Source organism: Mesoplodon mirus (genome assembly GCF_964341445.2).
Source record: "Mesoplodon mirus genome assembly, chromosome: 7".
In the NCBI taxonomy this organism is placed as follows: Eukaryota; Metazoa; Chordata; class Mammalia; order Artiodactyla; family Ziphiidae; genus Mesoplodon; species Mesoplodon mirus.
The window spans coordinates 67,152,579-67,167,684 of NC_138983.1; the positions used below are offsets into that span (position 1 = coordinate 67,152,579).

Consider the following 15,106-nt stretch of genomic DNA (forward strand, 5'->3'; position numbering starts at 1 on the left):
TGAAAAGACATCAAAATGAACTCTCTACAGATAATGGAATTGAATCTTATAGGGGTGGGGAGGATTTTAAGTTCTAAAGTCAGTGTGTCAGACTAAAATTACATATTGAAAAAATAATTACTAAAATTGCCCCCAAAGTACAATACAGATCAGTTTTTGTTTTTCGGCTGAGTGCCAGCAAAGTAATTGGTTTACATTTGGGAACAGGCACAAAAATCTCTCTCTCTCTCTCTCACACACACACACATTTAAAAAACAGAATTACTCAATAAAGACAGAGGCTCACACAGTGAAAGGCACATGGGAAGGGAGACCTGCTTGAGGAAAGGGCAGATTATGAAATTTCTCACTTATGCTCCCTTGCCCAGACTGTACGCCGAGTCTGAAGGAAGGTAGGAGGACTCCCTCTTTCACTGTTTTGTGTTAGTGAGTAACATATCCTTTTTTTTTTTTTTTTTTTTTTTTTCCTGTATGCGGGCCTCTCGCTGTTGTGGCCTCTCCCGTTGCGGAGCACAGGCTCTGGACGCGCAGGCTCAGCGGCCATGGCTCACGGGCCCAGCCGCTCCGCGGCATGTGGGATCCTCCCGGACTGGGGAACGAACCCACGTCCCCTGCATCGGCAGGCAGACTGTCAACCACTGCGCCACCAGGGAAGCCCTGAGTAACATATCCTTGATGCGACTGCATTGTAGGTCAAATGGTACTGGTGGCCTCATGGCAAGTTCAAATGGCAGACTCTTGAGGCTGATTCCAGAGTGGAGACCAACATCTCCACATTCCTGTATTTAGTCAGAGGTCATTCCTTCAACAAGGTTGCCAGTTTCTCTTACCACTCTCCCTTCAAGAAGTCACAAAGAGATTTAAACCTACTAAGTTTCACATAAATTTTCCCACCTAACCTTCACAATAATTCTCCAAAGGATTTCCCTAAGGGAAGGCTAAGTAAATTGCTCAAAGCCAATAGCAGCTAATTAGTAGAATTAGGTCAAAAATCCAAGTTCCCTATCTATAAACAAACTGCTCCTCTCTAGGAAGATATGAATCTCAGAAAATAAAATAATCCTTCTAGGCTTCTTAGCAGCAAAATTCTGGATTACTGGCTTTGTTTTTTAAAACAGATTTCCTCTAATTTCATTTTGCATGATCTAAGATAAAAATTGTACTGCAATATTTAAATACACAGTTCATAGGAATAATGGAAGGCAGCCTAAAGATTATGCTGAAGTAGGGCTGGGCAGGATAAGAGGAAATGATGGTTTGGGATTAAATTTCCCTTTTGCTATTTTTGCAAAAATTCCCTACACTGAGACCAGACTAGAGATATCACTACTGCCACCTGCTGGTTGGAAAGAAAAATCGTTCCTATGTTAACAATCTTCCTACTACTATTGTTAGAAAGTGGTAGTTTCTTAGGTTTTAATCAGAATCTCCAGGGTTGAACCCTAAAATTTGTATTCTGGACCAAATCTCCATGGATTCTCATGCAGCCAGTCCATACACTGGGGAATTAGTATAAGGCTGTTATAGATAAGAGGTAATATTTTTCCTGTCACTAAAAATAAGGCAATTTAATTTGGCAAACATGGTGACCACACATGATGATGACACAGCTGTAATCTCAGACTACTATTTAGAGTTGAAGCTGCTTAAAAAGCAAAACACCAATACATCAGCAGGTGAAACAATTTTATTTCACAGTTGTCTTTAAAACCACAAAGACAATATGTTCTTCATATAAAAACGTTAGTTCAGATAACTATACTTTCTAGAAAATGATTATAGAGACGCTCTTAAAGAAAATGCACCCCATTATATGGTTTTGGTGAAGTTGCTTGGAAAAAACTCACATCTGGATTGATTCCTAAAACATACCATTCCACCATTCTGCATCTTTTGGTTCAAAGGATAGGTTACTGTCATCAATACGTGTTCCTGCATTCTTACATGTATGATAATACATATATAGACTGGTTTATCATTTAATGTTCCATTGGTTCATCAGCCTTTTCTGCAGGTTCATCAGCAGGTTGAGTAGGCTTAAGAGAGGAAGAAAAAAGAAAATATGTAAAAAGAACACTTGACCAATATATACTTTTAATCATAAACATTACGTTATAAAAAAAATTTATGAGAAAAGGAGTTAGGAGACATTTTGGATACTCAATTTTGGTTCATTGTCCTATTAAAATTTCTGAACAAAGGGTTTAAAAAAATAGATACAATTTTACAGTTCTGAAAACCTAAGCATCACTGAACAATTCCAGCGTTTCGTTGTACTTTGTCTTGATCAAGAATAAAGGCTTTCCTTTTATTATCACTACTAGCCTTAAAATACTGGCACATTTTAGACATTCTTTTCCTCTTTAGCACTAATGAACACAGCAAAAATATTTTCAAACAAAGCAGTTGTGTGGTACTCCACTGCATTCTTCCCAACAGTGCTGGTTCTTACCAACAGCAGTTAAATAATGCAAATCTTGCTCCTCCAAATACCAACAAGTTAAAAAAAAATTCATGCTGTAGAAGAAATTCATGACAGTTTTTTTTTTCAATTACACAGCTACCAAATAAGCATCTACAAAAGCAAATGTGTACGCTAAACATTCAACAAAAAAAGGCTAGTATTTAACCTGAGATTCACCAATACTTCTTGATCCTTTTCTCAATATTTGTGAAGAGCCAGCTTAGTTTCCCAAGCTGGTCCCCAATGAACTTTCTCTCAGTCCCCACTCTGGTAGGATCTTGGCTGGCCCTATGACTTGTTTTAACCAACAGAATGTACAGAAGTGATGCTGTGCCAGTCCTGGGCCTCAGCCTTAAGAATGCCTGGCAGCTTGCACTTCTGAGTTTTTGAACTTTTGCAATCTCTGAGCTGCTACCCTGCTAGAGATACTCTGGTGAAGGAGAGGCCTTGAGACTACGTGGACAGAGGCCCAGCGATCCTAGCAGAGGTCCCAGCCTTCTAGCTGTCCCTCTAAGATACCTAGCAAGTATGAGTAAAGAAGACACGTGAGTAAAGCCATCTTGGATGTTCCAGCCCCACTCCCTCAACTGACTGGAACATCTGAGAGACCCCAAATGAGATGAGCAAAAGAACCACCTAGCTGAGCCCATCAACCCACAGAAGTGAGAAACTGCAATAGGTAACCAAATCACCCTTTTTGTGTTTTATGGAGATCATTGACCCCTCAGTATTTTACTTTAGTCAGTTCTTAGTTTTCCCACTGCCACATGAATTATGAGCCTATCTCAATAATTAAAGACAAAAGTGGTAGATTTACACAGTCATGGTAGAACAATAGAACTAAAGTCTCTTGCTTCTAATTAGTTATATACCTGTGTCTTTCTCTGTGGTCTTTCTTCAAGACCTTCCAGGAATGGAGACACATCATCATCATCATAAATCGTAAACTCCAAGTCTTTACCAACAATTCCAATGGAAACATTCTGAGGGGGAAAAAAAAGGTAAAAATTAAAACTCAAGAGAATTTAGGTTGGAAAAATGCTTATGATAAAATGTTGGATGGAAAAAAGCAGAGTAAAAATTTATATAGCACTTGAATGAGACTTTAAAAATACTTAGGGAAAAAAGGAAGAAGAAAACTAGTAAACTTTTGTAATTTGCAGATTTAATATTCACTTTAAAAAAATATATATTTATTTATTTGGCTGCGCCAGGTCTCACTTGCAGCATGTGGGATTTAGTTCCCTGACCAGGGATCGAACGCAGGCCCCCTGCATCGGGAGCACGGAGTCTTAACTGCTGAACCACCAGGGAAGTCCCTAATATTCACTTTTGATAATCATGAATAATTCCAAAGGTCTATGTCAGCTAGAAATTTGCAGCTTTGTTCATAATGGGAATGCAAAGACCAGTGTGAGGGAACAAACCACTTTGCTAGGAAGTAACCCTAACTTCTAAGAAATAATCAAATTTGTTTCGTGTGTAAGTTAAGACATGATAGTTCTTAGGGAAATAAATTTTGGGTTCTAAAGTGTTGAATTTAGGGGATTGGAACTATGTTCTACATGGAAAAATTAAAAAGCAATTCTTAAAGTGTTCAGTGAATGCTAACCAGTGCAAAAGAGCTCCCGTAAGATTAAAATTTCAGCAAAAACTTGAGGCATTAAGGATATATATGGTATTCTCTATGATTCAGTAAAAATGTGCAATCAGGAAGCCAGATACCTGAGCAACCTTTTCCAAGTTGTAAATGTCAACAGTCAACTGTATACCCAAATTTTAAGACAGTCATCTTGGAGTGATGGCATTATAGGTATTTTAAACAAATTTAAAAAATTTAATGTACTTTCCTAATTTTTTTGAAAGAATATTATTTTCATAATAGAAAAAAGTATTTAAAAAGATTATGCAGGCTATAAAGTCTTCATATACATATTAAATATTAATTATCCGTTCATTATAACAAAATGGATTTTATAATATGCTGACTGATCTCACTTTAGTTAATGATCATTAATCTCAAGGAGGCCTTTAGTGGTTGTTGTATTATACAGGTCCCTAGATCATTCAATCTCCCCTTCCCTGGACAACTCTTTCTAATATTCTCCATTCTCCTTCCAGCTTAAAACCTTGCTCCTATTTCACTGAGAAAATAGAAGCAATCAGAAGAGAATGTTCACAAGCTCCCACAGTATCCACTCTTTCCTGTACCTATGTCCCTAGATTCTCTCCCTTCCTGTTACTGGGAATGAACAGCCCAATTTCCTCTCTAAGGCCTACCTTTCCACCTGTGTGCTGTTCAAGGTAATTGGTCTAGCAGTTTTTCTCATTTTTATCTTATATAAATGTTTTTCTTGATACTGGATTATTCTTATACCCATGCAGCAAAACCTGCTGTAATCTCTCCCATCTTAAAAAACCAAAACAACAAAAAACCCTTTTTTCACTACATTCTCTTCCAGCCACCACCCCATTTCTCTGGACCCACAACAGAAAATCTCTTCCAAAGAGCTGTCTCCAATTTCTCTCCTCTCATTTTCTCCTGACTCCTTTCCTATTAGGCTTTTACCCCACTGTTCCATTAAGATGGTCTAGTAAGTCCCAGAGACATCACTGCTAATCTAATGGTTAATTCTCAGTCCACATCTTCCATGGTCTATTGGCAATTTTTCATTCTCTTCTCTTTGAAAGACAGTCAGTCCCTCTATCTGTGGGTTCTGCATCCTCAGATTCAACCAACCATGGATCAAAAAAAAAATTCCAGAAAGTTCCGAAAAGCAAAACTTGAATTTGCTGTGCACTGGCAACTGTTTACATAGCATTTACATTGCAATTACAACTAGTTACATGCATTTACATTGTATTAGGTATTATAAGTAATCTAGAGATGATTTCAAGTATACAGGAGGATGTACGTAGGTTAAGATGCAAATACTATGCCATTTTATATAAGGGATTTGAGCAACTGCAGATTTTGTATCCAAGGGGGGGGCGCCTGGAACAAATCCCTCCCCAGATTCCAAGGGACGACTGCAGTTTCTTCATTTGCTTTTAAGGATGCCTCATTTTCCAAGTTTTCCTCCCACCTCCCTCGTCACCTTTCTCGGTCCTTTTTGCTGATTCCTACTCACCTCCCAACCTCTAAAGGGTAGTGTCCTTAACCAAGTCTTCAAACCTCTTGTCTAACTATTCAATTCTTTTAGAAATCTAATCCAGGTCAGTCTCTAAATGCCATTTCTACACAAAGACTCCAACATTTGTAACTCTAGGATAGACCATTCTCCACCAAACTCTAGGGAGTGAACATCTGATACCTGTTTATTCTATACCACCAAATGGACAAACAAGAGGCATTTCAAATCCTGTTAAGTCCTAAACTAACCGCCTGATCTTCCTCCACAACCCACCCCAAAACCTGTTCTTTGTCTTATCCATCTCAGTAAATCATAAATCTCTCCTTCCTCTCAACGGGCCAAAAATCTGATTTATTTTTTTTTTAAGCTCACACCCCATAACCAATTTGTTAGCAAACCTTTTTGGTTCTAATTTCAAAACATAAGCAAAACTGAACTACTTCTCATCATCTCCAACTCTGCTCTAATCCACCACAATCTCTCACCTGAATTACTATAACAACCTTGAAAATATTTCCACCCATGTCCCCACTACAATCTGTTCTCAGAACGGCAACCAGAGTGACTCTTTTAAAACCTAAATCAAGCCATGGTATTCCTCTGTTCGAATTCTAACAGCCCACTCGGAGTAAAATCCAAAGCATCTAGAATGGTTTTTAGGACGTATGCAATCTGGCCTCCATTACCTCTCTGACTTCATTCCTTCTCTTCCTCTTGATCACGGACTCTGACACTACCGGCCTCCTTGCTTTGAACACTAAGGACATTCTGGACTCAAGGTCTTTGTAATTATACTCCCTGGAAGAATACTGATCTAGACATCTGCATAGCTCACTCACTCACCTCCTTTAGATCTTTCCCTCAAATTTCACTTTCTCAGTGAGGCCATCCCTGACCACTCTATTTTAAATTATACCCACCACACCTTCCTACACCCTATTGGTCACTCTTACTCCTCTTAACCTGCTTTATTTTTTCTATAGCATTTATCACCTTCTAATATCCTATATAATTTACTTGTGGGTATATTGTCTCTCTTCCCCCACTTGGATGGATGTCCCAAAAATGCCAAGATGTTTGTTATGCTTACTATATATTCTCAACACCTATTGCCTACATGTGGTAAGTGCTCAATGTACATATTTGCTAACTGAATTAAAAATATGATGATATTCCTACCTCTTGAAGAAATGAAGAATATTCTACCTCAGACATACTGCTTTTATTGCTTTATACCAAAAAGAAATGTTTAAAAATCATTGCAAAATCAGTCCCTTTTAGTGAACATCTTAAAGAGAGAGAATGAGCCAAGGCAACCAACTCACAAATTGAAGAACTGTAAGTACACAAACCTCTATTACTTACATTTATGTGATAAATGATTAAACCATAATGTTAGTATCTACAATTGGGAAATGTGATATTTACCTTTGTAGTTAGGTCCTGTTCTGCAGGAAGTGTCTCCCGTAAGGCACGCAGACCATGCTTAACCAGTTCATTCAAATTGCCTAAAATATAATAGAGTAACTATTATTTCTTAATTCCATTTTCATGCTAGGCTTCTTTTATTTGTCAGCCCTATAGTCTGAAATCATGGTTTTAGTCACTTACTAAATACATCATAATACAAAAACCCCAAAGTCTAAAGTTTGGCCATATAATCTTTTAATAATCTATTATTAGATTGCTTTTTTTTTTTTTTTTTTTTGCGGTACGTGGGCCTCTCACTGTTGTGGTCTCTCCCGTTGCGGAGCACAGGCTCCGGACGCACAGGCTCAGCGGCCATGGCTCATGGGCCCAGCCGCTCCGCGGCATGTGGGATCCTCCCGGACCGGGGCACAAACCCGTGTCCCCTGCATCAGCAGGTGGACTCCCAACCACTGTGCCACCAGGGAAGCCCATAGATTGCTATTATTTTATTTAATGAGAGGATACATGATTTTTTTTTTTTGGCGGTACGTGGGCCTCTCACTGCTGTGGCCTCTCCCGTTGCGGAGCACAGGCTCAGCGGCCATGGCTCACGGGCCCATCCACTCCGCGGCATGTGGGATCTTCCCAGACCAGGGCACGAACCCATGTCCCCTGCATCGGCAGGCGGACTCTCAACCACTGCGCCACCAGGGAAGCCCGGATACATGATTTTTGTTACTGAATTTACCCTTTTTTTTTTTTTTTTTTTGCGGTACGCGGGCCTCTCACTGCTGCGGCCTCTCCCCTTGTGGAGCACAGGCTCCGGACGCGCAGGCCCAGTGGCCATGGCTCACAGGCCCAGCTGCTCCGCGGTATGTGGGGTCTTCCCAGACTGGGGCACAAACCCAGTGTCCCCTGCATCGGCAGGCGGACTGTCAACCACTGCGCCACCACGGAAGCCCTGAATTTACCCTTTTCTTATGCTAAGTTAAATCAAAGTCCTGATTCACAAATGATACAGCTCAAAGTTTCACATAATGTATTCTGTGGAATGCTCACCACTGTATTTGCTCTTTATAAAAGGAGACTCCAACTCCTTGTATGTGGCCAGTACAACTATCCTTGTGTAGTTTTGGCCCTGATGCCACAACTACACAAGGATACCACAAGAAAGTAAAACTACAGATTAATATCCCTTAAGAACATATACACAAAAAACCTCAACAAAATACCAGCAAACTGAATCCAGCAACATTTATATTTATATAAACATTATATATATATATATATATATATATACACACACACACATATATATATATAATTTATATTATACACCATGACCAAGAGGGATTTAACCCAGGAATGCAAAGCTGGTTTAATGTTCAAAAGCAACGCAATACACCACAATAGAATACAGGGGGGGAAATACCCATATGATTACCCCAATAGATGCATAAAAAGCATGAGTTAAAATCCAAGAGCCTTGCATAAGCAAACTACTCAAAAACCTGCCCTATCATAACACCTTACATCTTTTAACTTTCTTTCCCACAGCCACACTGACTTATTTATGGACTACTTAATGCAGAATGTCTGTGTGGCTAAAAATAAGAATCTCAGAAAACTAAAAGTTGTAAACAGAACTTACAACTGGTAGCTAGTACAGTAGCTCTCAACTCTGGCTGAGGCACACTTACTTCAGACCAACTGAATCAAGAATCTTCAAGGTTAGGGACACATATTTATATTTTAAAAAAGTTCTACTGATGATTCAAATTACTGTGGTAGCCAGAGAAAGTAAAAGCTAGTATGTGTGACAGAAATAATATACACTTCATGGGCTTAATCTTTTTAAAAATTCTTTCTGTAAAGCAGATATTTTTCTTCATTTAGAATACTGTATTTATTCACTACATACAGACTGGAGGGGATAAGAAAAATAAAATCACTTACACTCCATAAATTCTGACATATGTCTCTCCAAGTAAGTACGAGCTGACTGAGAACGGGCTCCAATGGACATAGCTCTGCAGTCAAAATAGTTAGCCGATGGACAAGTTTGGAAAATGTGAGGGCCCATATCCTACAAAGAGAAAAAAAATACACTACATAATTCTTGACTTTGATTGAGCTAAAAATTAGAAAACTTCTAGTCAGTTTTTTAAAAATCATTAAAATATAACAATACTCTACGAACTTACGTCATAACCAGCAATAAGCAGCCCAACACCATATGGTCTCCGGCCATATCGTTGTGTTGGTATCTGAGTTTCTTAAACTAGTTAAAGAGCCTGTTCTAACAAGGTATGAAGTACTATCTTTATTTTCAAATTAAATATTATTAACAAAGAATTCTCGTTTCTTAATTGCTGCATAATCCACCACAAGAAGAAGAAAATAAAAGAGAAATATTTATTTGGCTTAGTATTAAAAAACGTTTGGCTATCCACCAAATCCAAAGTGAGTGCTACCAAAATGACTTTCTCTGATGTAAAGAATCTCATTCAGGGCCTCCCTGGTGGCGCAGTGGTTGAGAGTCCGCCTGCCGATGCAGGGGATACGGGTTCGTGCCCCGGTCTGGGAGGATCCCATATGCCGCGGAGCGGCTGGGCCCGTGAGCCATGGCCGCTGAGCCTGCGCGTCCGGAGCCTGTGCTCCGCAACGGGAGAGGCCACAACAGTGAGAGGCCCGCGTACCGAAAAAAAAAAAAAAAAAAAAAAAAAAAAGAATCTCATTCATTTTGGATATAAGGGGCAAGGATTTTTGGGGAACATCTAGAAACACCAATAAAAATTTTTAAATCTCCTCTAAAAATGATGCTTAGTTTTTCTGAAATTTGGCTTATCTGTATCTGGAAAATATTAATTGCTTATCTATAAGGGCTGATAAAAGAGCAGCCCAATTTCTTATTTAGACCCATTCTTCCATGGTAAAACTTCCTACAACTCTCCTTCTAAAAATTTTAAACATTCCGCTATTGAAAAGTGACTAACCTTAAAGTTTTCACAATCTTACCCATGATATATATTATCATATTCCTAATAAGTAACATAAGGATAAAGTATCAAAACCCTTTAAAGTCCACATCCATAAATGCTAAAATAAATGCATAAATAAAAAGGATACTGCTTCCAATTAGAGATACAAGACGAGACACAGGAAGAGGTCTGTCAAATACAAATCTGGAATCCAAACACTCCTGGCGCATAAAATTACTAAAAAAGAAACAAGAAAAATTAGTAATTTCAAATCACAGAGAGTTATTCTAATCTAAATAATTTCATTTCTTTTTGCTTTCTTGCAGACATTTACATGAATTACATCCATACAAGGGAACCATAAAGACATGGCCACAAGGATGCATTTTTATACCAACTCTTCCTTCTAAATTTTAAATGACTAACCTTAAAGTTTTCACAATCTTACTATGTTTATGACTAAAATGTTCCTTAGTTCTAGAAAACCTTTGTCTCAGAGAATAGAGAAGAAAAGGCTGAGCAAGAGAAAAAGAGCAATGTCTCTTCTCTTACCCTTCCCACTGTCAACAAGACAGTGCTTTTTTTCTTGAAAGCTGATGAAAATTTCCCCAAAAGAACAAATACAAGAAATAGAATCCATAGTACGGCACTGTTAACATGTCCTGCCAACGTTACTTCTATCCATAAGCAGTACTCTAGAGGAGATACCAGACACTAGACTGTTGAGTCTCACTCAAGCAAGTATAACACAGGGGAAAAGGAAATGCATGCCTAACTATTAAAGCCAAGAGAACAAACAAGAAATGGATATGTACTTTTCTTTCATGCTGCTTTGTCTAGTTTATGTGTATGTCACATCTGATGATCAAATGTTGGCTGCAGGAACCAAGCTACTTGTTCTCTATTTTCATTTAAGTCCATTTCCCAGGGCTCTCTAAAACTGCATTGCCCAATATGGCAGGTACTAATCACATGTGACTAGTGAGCACTGAAAAAGTGGCTAGTCTGAATTGAGATGTACCATAAGTACAAAATATACATGAAATTTCAAAGACTTAGTACAAAAAACCAATGTAAAACATCTCATTAATAAAGTTTTTATACTGATTACATGTGACAGGACAATATTTTGGACAGATTGGGTTAAATAAAATGTTTGACGGCACAACATATATTACATTTTCAACAGCTAAAAGAAACCATCACTAATAATGCCGTCACTATACTGCTGACCTATGAGAGCAGGGTGGCTCGCCAGATAACTTAAAAATTTTAAACATTAGCATTATTATTTGCCCTTAGTGTTTATATTCCTTCTTTCCTAATTAAATCACAGACTTAAGAGATTACTTTTGGCTAACTACCTCCCACCTCCCAACACACACACCAAAAGTCACTGTGTTAAGTGTTCTACATGTTAGGCTATTTATCAGTAACCTTAGAAAAAAACACTAAAAAAATTGAGAGTTTAAGTAACTAGATCAGTATCAGACTAAGTGCTAAAAGTGGGGACTAAAGACTGTGTGATTCCAAAGCCCCAGCTCTTCGTTTACACAATGCCCCTCAACTAGAAATAATCTTTATCTCCTCTGGTCTCTCACAGAAATATACCTGTTACTCTCCACTTTCTACCTTGTATTATAGATATTCTACTAGATTTTAAGTTCCTAGAAGATGAGATCTATGTCTGATTCACTTTTGTATACCTTCCAGTACCCAGTATCGAACTTTGCAAAAAATAAATGTCAAATGAATACTGATGTGTTAAAGAAAGCAAGGGTAGTTCAGCTGATCCTTAGAAACCTGACAAAAGTGTCAAGCTCTTCTCAGACCTGATATCAAACAATATATACTGAGTTATCAAGTAACACATTATTCAGTGACTTCTCAAAAGTGTTAATATTAATATGATTAATTCTATTAATTAATACTGCAGTGATCAAGAAATGGAATACTTAGTAACTGACTCCAAATCCATTAAGGTATTCATGATCTTAACTTATAAGCACTCTGGCAGACAACTTCTTAAAATATCTGGATCGTTTCTAGAAATGTAATCAATTAGGAATCAAAGGGATGTTTCTTTTGTTTTCCATGATCATACTCACCATAACAATCTAGCATCAGCAGTAAGTCCCGCAATTGAGATACCAATATGGTTATCAACATGAAGAATTTTTTTCTGATGAGCTGCAAGTTCTGACTGTGCTCTCTAAATAGAGACATTATTTAAGACAGAAAAACAAGTTTACAATTTTATTATCTATATAGTGAAACTTATATTTGACAGTTGTTTTCTAAAGGAAGAAGATATATTTACTGCTTTACTTACCTTCAACGCAACCAACACTGCATGGGTTTTCGATTTAAGACCAACTGTGGCTGAACCTTGTTTGACAGCTTCCATTGCATATTCAATTTGATGAATCCTGCCCTAAAACAACAAGAAAACCCCAACATACCTTAGAGTCATCTTACAAGACCCTCTTATATATTTAAAATTAGAGATCCCAAAAATCAGGTGAACATAGTTAAACTAGGAAACTTCCCTGATGGTCCAGTGGGTAAAACTCCAATGCAGGGGGCCTGGGTTCGATCCCTGGTCGGGGAACTAGATCCTTCATGCGTGCTGCAACTAAGAGTCCGCATGCCGTGACTAGGACCCAGCTCAGCCAAAATAAATAAATAAATAAACAAACAAACAAAAAACTAGGAAACTTACTTTAATGATACATTTAGGTTTCAGAAAAGTCTAAAGTGATTATATTCCATTTTCTCACTGCCCACAATCCCGTAAGTTTCTAAACACTTTGCAGCCACCAAAAACCACTTCATAGAAATAGTATAAAACATTTTACCTGAGGGCTCCAAACAGTGACATCATTGTCATATTGGTTGCGAAACTGAAAGTAAATGAAAAAAGACTTATTAATACGAGAACATTACAAATCCCAAATCTTAACAAGCTCTACCATTAAAAAATGTTCTTCCATCTGTTTTCATCTAACATTAACAAAAGACTGTTATTGCAACCTCATTGGAAGATTACTACTGTACTCAGCTGCAAACCAGTTTTACATTTACAAGGAGCTAGTTGGGTAGGGGAGAAAAAATCTAGATGGTTCTTATCCTCCCAACCTATCTTCCAATTCTAACACTGTCTATAGCACCCGCTTTAGGTTCAGTCAATTACTAAAGTTCCTATGTGTCCACTTTCCTTCCTATCTTTGCTTATGCTCTTCCCTTATACCAGACCTTAATAAATGGTCAAAAGCATTACTTTTCCCTAAACTAGCTCAAATGTCTACCTCCTAAAGTCTTCTCCATCTTTTCTCCCCAAATCCCAAAACATACTCCCACCAGTTCTTTATCTACACGTCCCTTTCTACTTTATATTACGATTAGGGACATGTCTGATTTATCTTTGAACCTTCACTGTGCTTAAAACAGTGCCTTTGAAACATTCACACTGAATGAATGAACACAAGAATGTCCCCAGGAAGTTAGAAGTGGACACAAATAGCCACAGCGACAGACCCATTACTGCTTTAAGGACGGTATTAAAACAAGTCCACCAGCACAGTACTTGGGAAACTAATCATGGGGGTGAGCAGGCTGAAGGCTGGAATGGCAGACATAGGTCTGCAAGCCCTGAGCCCTATATTGTAACCCTGATTCCATCACTTCTATCAGCTTCGGTTCACTCATTTGTAAAACTAGGTGACTGGACAAAGTGATTGAAAAGGGCCTTTTCTGATCGAGCTCTGAGGGAGAGATTACAGGGGGACCCACCTGGAAAATGAACGCGGTCCAGGAACCCAAACCCTGGGGTCAAGTCCGCACTTGGCAGTAAAGGGAGATCTCAAGTCCCCATTTTCCCTTTCTCCCACACAGAGCACTAGGGGCCTCTCTGGACCGCTCGGAATCTACTCGACTGAAGGAAACTGAAGGGCGAACTCGGCTAGTAGTCCGAGGAGGTACTGTTCAAGGCCCGGTGGAAAGCGAAACAAACCCCGGGTAAGGCCGCACCGACTACCGACCTCCCCTCTCCCGGCCAGGCCGGAGATGCTGAATCACTGCCTGAACCCTTCCCTCGGCTAAGGTTCCCATGTCCCGTGGCCTCGGGCCGCTCTGAGGATGACAGGCGAGGCTGCTCGCCAACCCCTAGCCCGCGGACCTCTGCCCAAACCCAGCCTGAGCTCGGAATCCAACTCACCATGGTTCCGGCGCGAGGCTGGCTTCGGCCTCCTGAAAACCCGCGGAACGAGCAGCGCTGCCTAAACTTCCGCTAGGCGATCTACAGAGAAGTCTGCGGGACTTTGAAGGCGGTGGCGCAGGGTAGAGCAGTCTATTCCAGAGATGTCGATAGGCTTCCCTCGCTCCCCCGCCCTCAAAGCTCTCAGCCAGCTCGGGAGTGGGCGGGGCCTGGGAAGCAGGAGGAACTGAGATTGGCGGGAAATCCCGGGACAGGTGGCCCCGCGGGAGCTAAGAGCTGCAAGGCGGCCCCTACCAAGTCGCCATTCTTGGGTCCTCAGTGAAGTTACCTGTGTGTTGCAGATTCCCGCCAGTTTCTCACCGACCAGGCCAGATGCACCTGACACTACGGGTGAGCGAGTGTGCGGCTCAACCTCTCCTTCAGCGTCGAGATGTGGGGTGTTGTGTAGTGTGAGAAGAACAAGACTGGAAGAAAGGCCACAAATAATGGTTCGTTTCTCTGTGTGAACCATACTCTTCCTCGAGTATCTTGTTTGTAGACATGTTTTTCTTTCTACTTTGGAATCCTTTTCCCTACTGCTTGGAGAACTCATCTTTCAAGGCTTTGTTGTCATTTATCACTCTTTAACATCATTATTGGTTCCCTCCGCTCAAGAGACTTTGAACTCTTCGAGGGCACTAATGTCTTTCTGTGCCCTCAAAATCAAACACGATGCCTGAAAGATTAGGCTACTAAGGAAAAAAGTGGACATTTTCTTACAAGACACGTATTTTCTCTTTTGTGAGCAATCTTTTAGTAAATCCCCAAATGAAATAGTTTAGGACAGCTCTGCAATAAGCTGCCAACCTAACATTTACCGACTGCCAATGATGACTTATTGTCTTTATAAAGAAGAAAGGAT

General features: G+C 39.5%; 1 protein-coding gene across 1 annotated transcript; it reads right to left on the reverse strand.

Annotated features, from left to right (window-relative positions):
- Positions 1-1,669: 1,669 nt before the first annotated feature.
- PSMA1 (proteasome 20S subunit alpha 1) lies at positions 1,670-14,312 on the reverse strand. Its single transcript, XM_082628687.1, has 10 exons — positions 14,206-14,312; positions 12,848-12,892; positions 12,322-12,423; positions 12,098-12,201; positions 10,138-10,226; positions 9,213-9,283; positions 8,965-9,094; positions 7,027-7,106; positions 3,337-3,447; positions 1,670-2,036 (listed from the first exon to the last, which is right to left on the reverse strand). Exons 1-10 carry the CDS (start codon positions 14,206-14,208, stop codon positions 1,980-1,982), a joined length of 792 nt encoding a protein of 263 aa, XP_082484813.1. The 5' UTR covers positions 14,209-14,312; the 3' UTR covers positions 1,670-1,979.
- Positions 14,313-15,106: the final 794 nt, after the last annotated feature.

Bases quoted from the DNA above. Each gene is read 5' to 3' on its own strand.
- PSMA1 (XM_082628687.1), bottom strand. The intron at 9,095-9,212 runs GTAAGTTCGTAG...TTCTCTTTGTAG, and splicing joins TGCTTATTGCTGGTTATGAC to GATATGGGCCCTCACATTTT. The intron at 2,037-3,336 runs GTATATAACTAA...TCCTCTCTTAAG, and splicing joins GACCACAGAGAAAGACACAG to CCTACTCAACCTGCTGATGA.